The sequence below is a fragment of the Carassius gibelio genome, chromosome A12 (assembly GCF_023724105.1).
Source record: "Carassius gibelio isolate Cgi1373 ecotype wild population from Czech Republic chromosome A12, carGib1.2-hapl.c, whole genome shotgun sequence".
Taxonomy (NCBI): domain Eukaryota; kingdom Metazoa; phylum Chordata; class Actinopteri; order Cypriniformes; family Cyprinidae; genus Carassius; species Carassius gibelio.
Genome location: NC_068382.1, coordinates 20,198,005 through 20,206,689, shown reverse-complemented (window position 1 = coordinate 20,206,689; position 8,685 = coordinate 20,198,005). Strand labels below are relative to the sequence as shown.

At 35.9% G+C, this 8,685-nt stretch overlaps 2 protein-coding genes across 2 annotated transcripts; both read right to left on the bottom strand.

Moving 5' to 3' along the window:
* Positions 1 to 1,250: 1,250 nt before the first annotated feature.
* On the bottom strand, positions 1,251 to 5,955 carry LOC128025436 (peripherin-2-like). Its single transcript, XM_052611807.1, has 3 exons — positions 4,982 to 5,955; positions 3,984 to 4,230; positions 1,251 to 2,705 (listed from the first exon to the last, which is right to left on the bottom strand). Exons 1-3 carry the CDS (start codon positions 5,560 to 5,562, stop codon positions 2,496 to 2,498), a joined length of 1,038 nt encoding a protein of 345 aa, XP_052467767.1. The 5' UTR covers positions 5,563 to 5,955; the 3' UTR covers positions 1,251 to 2,495.
* A 1,206-nt stretch (positions 5,956 to 7,161) lies between these two features.
* Positions 7,162 to 8,571, bottom strand: LOC128025435 (tubulin-specific chaperone C-like). Its single transcript, XM_052611806.1, has one exon. It carries the CDS (start codon positions 8,399 to 8,401, stop codon positions 7,352 to 7,354), a length of 1,050 nt encoding a protein of 349 aa, XP_052467766.1. The 5' UTR covers positions 8,402 to 8,571; the 3' UTR covers positions 7,162 to 7,351.
* Positions 8,572 to 8,685: the final 114 nt, after the last annotated feature.

Genomic DNA, 8,685 nt, shown 5'->3' with positions numbered 1-8,685 from the left:
AAACGAGTTACAGTTTCAATAAATCTGATAAAGCAACATAATTATAAGAAATAACATAATAATTATTTGCTGTGTATAATCAACTAAGGAAAAGATAATAGATATTTTATATTGCTTAACCTACTCATCTGAAAGCTGAAAGTCAATTCCCAATTATGTACTGAAGATGTATTATATAGATTCCCCTGACGTGCACAGACTTGCACAAATGCACCTTCTCCTCCTTTTCTCCAGTTTTTACATTGTTCTGCCAGTTAAACCACATATAGTTGTTTTTCACTATTGTGTCTGCATTGTATATATGTCTCCTCCACTGTATTTGCTGTATATAATGTGTAAATTAAGTAAAGTAAGTCTTCATCTGTCTGATCCTTCTTTGTTGAGCAGAATCCAAATGTGACCAGAACCAATTTTAACTTAGATTCAGTTCTCAAACAAACTTTGGAAATAGTGCTCCACATCACATGAAAATTATTGATTTAAAATAATTGCAAAACCTTTATGATGATGTCAGGTTTGATGTTACAGTTATACAATTTCTTTGTCAATATAAATCTGTGTATCACCACTTGCATAGCTTCCCTCCATTCCCAAAAATCCTGTGCCCTAAAAGGAAAATATGGGGGAAAAGAGAAGTGCACGGTTTGGTTTGACACATATTGTACCTGCTCAAGGACATTCTGTATCCTACACTGCTTGATAGTCTTCACCGGATATGAAGCAGCAGTCCAGGTCACCTGCCAAGAAGTTAAGCTGAGCACACTCAAAAGCAGCTTACTGTCTTTATCAGATCATCTGTGTTTATGTGCTTGTCGGCAAACCAAAATACCCAAAGAAAGTCTCCTTCTCTTTTTTCATATCTGTTTCGTACCTAAAAGCATAACATTATGATTTTTAGTATGGATAACGTCTCAGTTTTCAACAGTAAAACCAGGCAGTTATGTGGCTTATCTATGAAAAGACCTCCTTGTTTTTACCATATCCTGTTAATGATTACTATGAGGTATTTAATATACATTACAATTAAATACAAATCAAAAATTGTCCATATGGTGAAACTCACCAGACCCACTATTCAGATCACTGTCATATGCCATTGCACGACAAACACCATGTGAATGCAATAATCACGTAATTCTCTGATGATCTTAGCGGATAAGGCAAACCTCCCACTGAGCTCCCAGAATGCCCTGCTCTTTAAACTCAGCAAATGACTGGACAATAGAAATCAAATGACTTGGCAACAGAAATTTTTTAAGAAGTTTTATTTACAATAACAATTTCTACACACCAAACACTGTCCTAGAATAAAGTCAACTTTCCTTACAAGAAATGAAATTATATTTTTACAAAAAGAAAATAATATTTTCGTTAATAATTCTACACTATTTACACAAAATTAGAATTCTTTTTGTAATAAATTACAAAAAATGACAGATTTGAGCATAGAGTTTCAGTCTCTGGCCTGGGACGTTTCATGGAACAATTGTGTGGATGTAAAAGCACAGGAGCTCAGGGGGAATGCAGAAGTCACAGGTCAGGGTTTAGCTGCCAGTCATTAGCTGTCTCCTCAACTCCAGGGGCTTTCCTCGAGCATCCCCTCACCCTGGACCTGGTTATCCCTCTGTACCCTAGCACATATTGGGGCCTCATTTGTTGCTTGTCTCTTAAACCTGCAAAATCAGCCTCTTATTTTAGTGCTCATGAAATCATGTGTTATCTGATGCGGAACACAGCAGTATACTCATCATCAGATGGGTCACAAAAATATATTTTAATTTTTTTTATACCCTTTCCCAAATCACAACCTCAGTACTTCAAAAATATAACTGTATATATATATATAGCATTACTTTAAAATAAAACAAAACAAAGCATCTAACTTGTCCCCAAGACACCTGTCTAGCTTCTCATAGAATTTGAAAGGTGATTTAAAAAGTGTTTTCTTTTCATTCGTCACACCTGTCACATGACAAATAGTGATTTTTAATCCTAATAAATAGAAGTACTCACTGCACTGAGGCTAGTTCACATATTTATATCTTTCACACTTTTCCAAATCCCTGACTAGCCATTCTTGAATGTCATGGTGGAATGTCAACTCAAATATTAAATAAAACAAAATATGACTATAAAATTATTTAGAGTTTGTGTAGCAAAGTACAACGTCAGAGGGGAGAGCAAAGCTTGCAAAATTACATTATATTTGTATTTATATTTTAAAGCCACTCTTTACAAGTCAATCATTTGGATATTAAGGTTTTTTTTTTTTTCATTTCACCATAATATGGGTTTCTATTATACAAATTGAATTAAAGAAAAGTGTCTGACTGACAAAGGTTTGCATTTAGATTTTTTTTTTCTTCACCAGTTCCTCATTAATTGGCTTTGTCTACACTTTGTGTATTTGTGTAGATATAGTTACAGTTTTAGGCTGTGTCACACAGCTCTCTACCTCAGGTAGGTGTGGCCAAAATATGATGGGCGGGGTTCGCTCAGCTCACAGTGGTAACAGCCTCTTCATTTGCCCCCTCGTCCACTTGATTGCCTTTGCCCATGGCCTTCATTTTAGCCATGATGTCAGTGAAGGTCTCTTTTACAGTCTTCTCCAGGATCCAACCCTCGCTCTCACTCTCAGGGTCTTCTGGGTTGACCAGCGTGGACAGGGAGGTGTTTACATATTGAAGTCCAATCATTACAGAAATCTAAAGCAAAACATGAAAGATATGAGTTAGATAGTGTATTCTTACGAGGTGTACAGTAAATAAAACTTTTTTTGCGCATTGTGACACATTCTCATCCTCATTCCAGTAATGAGTTTTGTTGGTTTACTTAATATTTCTATTAATCTCAGTTCCCATGATGCTCATTACTGTAATTTTACTCTGACAGTACAAAAAAGTTATTATATATAATATAGTTTTTTTATGACAGTAATAATACATGATTTAATTGTTTTTTTTTATTTAAATCACCATAAATTAAATTAAAATATTATATTATAAATATTATTATTAAGTATAAATGATGTAATCCTCCTCCACCACCACCACTATACACATATAAATCTTCAGTTGGTGATGTGAAATCATCTTTTCCGAGAAAGCAAGATTAAGCCCCACCCCACAGATACAACCTTTGGTCCCTCTGAATCTTCAGTGTCACCACACCCTCTTCTAATCTCCACCACACCTAGTTCAAGGTCTTCTTGTTGCTACCACTTGTCATAAACCTGGCAGTTTTTGTTTCAATAAATGCTTTTTAATTATTTCCATCAATATAGAAATGTATATGCAAACACTGCGGAATGTTTTAAATGGCTAACTAAAATGTTTCATGCATCGTCCAAACTAACTATTTTCATATTTTTTTATGTTTATTATTTTTGTAATAAATATTAAGTAAAATATATATTATAGGTATTAATTACCTTTTTTTTTTTTTAAAAAAAGTTAGATCAGTTAAAAAAAAGTTCCTTAAACTAACATCTGCTGGTTCCTGAGTCATCTAGTTTAATTTAACCCAGAAGGTAAATTAAAATGTCAGTATTACTACAAAGTAGTCTAACAGTGTATTACATTTAATAATAACCAAGCAAGTTAGGTGTTTTCCATGAAAGTGCCATGTTAGGTGATTGTTTGAGGCGATGAGGCTCCTGTCCTGTCATGATATAATGTCATACAAAGTTTAGCCACTACACCTCTAACCAGCCTTCACTTTTACACCCTTTTGGGATAGTCTTATAAAAAGGACAGGGTTTAAATCACCGCTCAAATCTACAGCCAAAACAATGTGTAGCTTATTAGGTGCAGTCAACAAAACATCTTGTATTGCCAATTTATCAGATTAAGTGTCTGAACTGAACAAAGCGTACTTTAAATACTGATCAGAGATCAGTTTGACCTTTATAGCACATTCTATTAAGATTAGAGGAAGTCTGATCCTGGATCAGCACATTACAATTCCAAAGCTCAACATCTTACTTGCAAGAGGGTGACAATCAGAACAAGTATCCCAATAGTGTTCATCATTCCACCATAGTAGGACACTAGAGCGTCTCGACAGCCACGTTTCCAGATGTTTAGCTCTTCGGTGTAGTGCTCATAGCTGTAGTGAGCCGAGTTGTTGGTTATTTGCTGTTGGATGCAGGGCCGTGGAGAGCTAGGGTTGCAGCAGCTGAAGGGAACGGCATCCATTAGGTATTTTCCATCCACATTGCTGCTGATTCGGCTAAAGACAAAAAAGTTTTGCATGACAGAAGTAAGACTCAAAATCTACAGTAAATTGAAAACAACATTTACAAGATTATCAAAAGCACTATGAATGTTTCATTTGATATAAATCATAATTTCGAAGTAAAAGTAATTATATGGTCAAAAAAAAATTTGTTTGAAAACTCTGAATGCCTAATAAAAATAAGCAACTTAGAATTATACATCATACCTTTATTGTTATTTATTACCAATTAAATACAATGTATATAAATTAATTAATTAATTTAAAATTCACTTTAGAAAACATTTAATTGACTTTACATGTTAGGTGTTAACCATCAAAAGCCATTAAAAACCTCTTTGATATTGCAAGTGTTCGGCTAGTAACTTCAGTGTCTATTCCAAGCCAATCTACCAGGTATTCAACTGATTGAAAGGGACAGTAAGCTCTGAGGGCAAGAAAATGTTTTCCAAGAAGATTAGCGACAAAATCTAAACTGGCTAACATGCCTGATACCACTTACACTGCAAACTGACCCCTGTAATTCACCTAGTTCCAACCCTCACTTTGAATTTGCTAAATTATTTCATAAAAAAGTAATTATAAAAACTTCAACAACAAACTACTGCTTTTAAAAGTGCTAGGCTTCTTTATCTTAATGTTTAAACTATATCTGAAAGAAACTAATAGAAAAGAACTGAAAGGAAACAATGTTTACATTTAAAGGTGACATCATCCAACCATTCAGAAACAAAAAGACACTCACTCTTTGACTTCCTTAGAGCTGAAGTCCAGGTATCGGTTGCTCACCCACTGGATCTCGAACCAATCTTTATAGTTGTTGTTGCCACAGCAGCGGAACTCCATCTGCATGAGATCCAGAGTTCTCTTCATGTAGCAGCGTCCGGGTGTATCGGTGTCCTTGTAGTACTTCATTCCATTTTTCAGGCCCTCAGCAAGTGTGAACTCTAGAGGAATGCGCATGGCAAAACACATCATCGCTGTGACAATGAGGAGGAAGTTATAGAACAAACAACAAATGAGAAAGGGCTTCAAAATGGACTTCCATTTCACAAACTTGGTGGAGTCGAGCGAGTCATAGCAGATTTTGCCCCCACAGGCATTGAGACAACATGCCAAAAGTCCCACACCAATTAGAATGTTGGGTACAAAATGACTCTCATTGTTGTCCATAAGTTCACTTCTCTTGCGCAGTTCTATTTTAAAGAAAAGGCCCATGCTGAAGACTAGCACACCAGCCATAATGGAAAACCAATACATGAGCCATAGCATCTGAGCCAGCTTCACCCGTTTCTTCAGGTCAAACTTTATCTTCATAAGAGCCATGTTGAACAACTAGTAAAAGTCCTTTAAAAAAAAAAAAAAATTCAGAGTTTGGTGATCTCCAAAGAGAGCTGTGCAATGTAGCTTACAGAAGTTGAATGTTGAAAGTGCATTCAAGGCACAATGTGTAATCCTTTCCAGCAAAGCGAGAAACTTTTAGCTACTTTCATGATGATCTTTGCACCCATAATAGTCCAACTCAGCTTCTTCTAAAGGTAAACGCCAAGGTAATACATTATCCTTACAATCTTAAAAATTGATTTTCATCTCAATAATTAAAACAGCAGTGTCCTCAGGTACTGACGCAAATACTGGTATCCCTCTATCTGTAAAGGGAGGACAAAAGCCAAGGATCCAAATGATTAAACACAAAGTTACTGTACGTCATCCTAAACCCAGCTAATCACCCTCATCCCATTTACAGAAATCCTTGGCCAGTAGATGAGCAATCTGTAAGCTGCTACTGTGGTGTGTGATTGGCTTGATTGGTCACATGGTATGACTGACATGACAACAGAGACACCAAAAGCCAGGAGGCAAAAACATAAGACCAGTACACTTCCACTTCCATGAGATCATGACAAACACACCACAGTTTGAGAGAATCTCAACATTTTGTTACAAGTTAAAATATTAATGGAACTGATGATAGTCAAGAACACTGACACTATCACCATTAGTTAATACATCAGCTAACATGAACTAAGTATGAGGAATATCATTGTTAATGTTAGTTAATAAAACAATTATTCATGTTAGTTCATAGTGTATTAAAAGGTTGAAATGAACATTAACTAAGATTAATAAATTCTAAGAAGTCTATAAGTATTGTTGGCAATGTATGCGTTAACTAATTTAGTCAAATGTTACCTTGTTAATTCATTTTACTCACAAAAAATAATAGCCAGAACAATTACTAGCTTACAGAACTTCATATTCAGATACTGAGTGTACTTGTATCAGAGACTACAAAGGTTGCATTATGCACTATAATAGAGTACCTGAATATAACAGGCCACTTCTTGAAATTAGTATTACCTGTTATCATTTTAAAATATTAAAATAAAAAACCCCATCTGTGTACATGTACAATGTATCATGTATTTTGCACATAATACACAAAAGAAGCACCAGCATTAAGATGAGTGTCTGTATAGCATGTTTCCACAAAGTGTTCGTGTTGAGAGATAAATAACAACTCACACATTTTTTTTCACACCAAAATTTACATTTAAGTTAACAATAGTAACAGAATTAAAATTATATTTTACCCAAAAAATACAATTCTATTACCATTCACTTTACCCTCAACGTCACTCCAAACCTGAATTACTTTTTTCCTTTCTCAAAACATAAAAATATACACTAATATATCTTGAAAAATGTTGGTAACCAAGTAGTTGTATTATATTATATTGAATCCCATTGCATGGACAAAAAACAGTGAGACAATTCTACAAATATCAATTAATTAATTAATAAATTATAATTAATTTGCATTTATTTTTTGGGGGGTGAACTATCCCTTTATCAATAATTGTATTGTGATTTTAGTTATTAAATGCATAGACTTGACAAGTGAATCAAAAATAAACACAAATGTAATCGAATCAGACTTTATTATTCTTTACAGCATTCAAATAATTGTATTCATCATTGCTAATTTTAATTTTAATAAATTAATTATCAATTCATTTGTAAGTCAGGAATTCTAGAACATTTATTGTTAACAGCATCTCAGCTTTAGCGTCATATCGACTAGGCACACAATAATGTAATCAGATTATAACTGTTAGGATTCTTGTCCCACAACATCCCAACTACATATTCTCTCAGTCTCAGGAATGACAGTCCAGTTGGGTGAAGGTGTTCCAGCAGCAAGCCAATTGAAATCATCCACTTCTCTCCAATTATTTCTGTTTGGATCAACTCCAGCTACTTTGAAATGATCCTCAATTCCTGGATAACTCCATGCAAATGGGGCAAACTGGACCCCATGACAGTCCTCTATAATTGCCCGGCTGGTCACATGCAGATATATCCGAGTGGCAGTGGTGTTATGGGTGCGCAGCTGCTGACAGGGGAATACTAAAGTGCTGTCGGTGCACTGGTCTACGAAAACAGAGCTGGAGACTGGCCCGCTGAGGATCTCGCAGCCGCGGACGTTCTTGATGTGCACAGTGCTCGGACAGCCATAAAGCCTGACTTTACAGTTAGTGAGATGAGATAACAGAACATCACGTTGCTGGATCTCCTCAGCTTGCTTGATTAAGACTTGACTATCAACATTAGAGAACCCACACTGATTTACAGAGACAGCAGCATCCACCACTACAGTACCAGCCGCATCAGATTTATCTAATGTTTGTTGATCCGGTGGGGGCTGCTTACTTGCTCCGGTGTTCCTGGATCTAAAGGCAAATTTCTTTTTAGGCAGCAGCTCATCTCTTTTCTCAGCAAGAGAGCTCTGGAGCTTCTGCAGGGATGCTTGCGCCTGTCTTATTTCATACTGCGTCAGAAACATCATGCTGTCATTGAAAAACTTCAGGAGCTGTTGGATTTTCGAAGTGGCCTCTTCCAGTGTGTTTTGGGATTTATCGCGGTCATTATGGTTACAGCTGGAGAGCATCTCCTCGACTGTTGTCTTCTCATCATTAAAGGTGGACGTGAAGAAATCGCTCTTTTCTTCTGTTACGGTCTGGCTCTCCTTGACGTTTCTCCGGCGCTCTGCCTCCTCCAGTCTCGCTTGATCTCTTCGTAATACGCGTTCGGGAACTTTGATACCTGTATTTGATTCTCCGTCATCATTCCCCACATTAACGTCTACTCCCAGAGCTGCCATGATGCTTCTCAAAACAGGAGTGGTGAACGCGCATTGATCATGTGACGAGACGTCTAAGTGTGCTTATCGACGATTGGACTAAGAATCAGTGCCGTTAGCAACGCGGCGTTCTATTGGAGCATTAAATGTTTACGTTCATAATAAACTGATGACTGTCCCATACATAATTTAGAATTTATTACATTGACTTTGTTCAGACACTGATGATACATTTTCTTCTGTCATAGTTATATTTGATTAATAAATTATCATTGATGTGATATGTATTATTTAAATGTTTAAAA

Excerpts from the sequence above, each read along its gene's own strand:
- LOC128025435 (XM_052611806.1), bottom strand. The coding sequence starts at position 8,401 with ATGGCAGCTCTGGGAGTAGACGTTAATGTGGGGAATGATGACGGAGAA.
- LOC128025436 (XM_052611807.1), bottom strand. The coding sequence starts at position 5,562 with ATGGCTCTTATGAAGATAAAGTTTGACCTGAAGAAACGGGTGAAGCTG. Across the intron at positions 4,231-4,981 it reads AGCTCTAAGGAAGTCAAAGA|CCGAATCAGCAGCAATGTGG; the intron begins GTGAGTGTCTTT and ends TTTTGTCTTTAG. Across the intron at positions 2,706-3,983 it reads TGATTGTCACCCTCTTGCAA|ATTTCTGTAATGATTGGACT; the intron begins GTAAGATGTTGA and ends GTTTTGCTTTAG.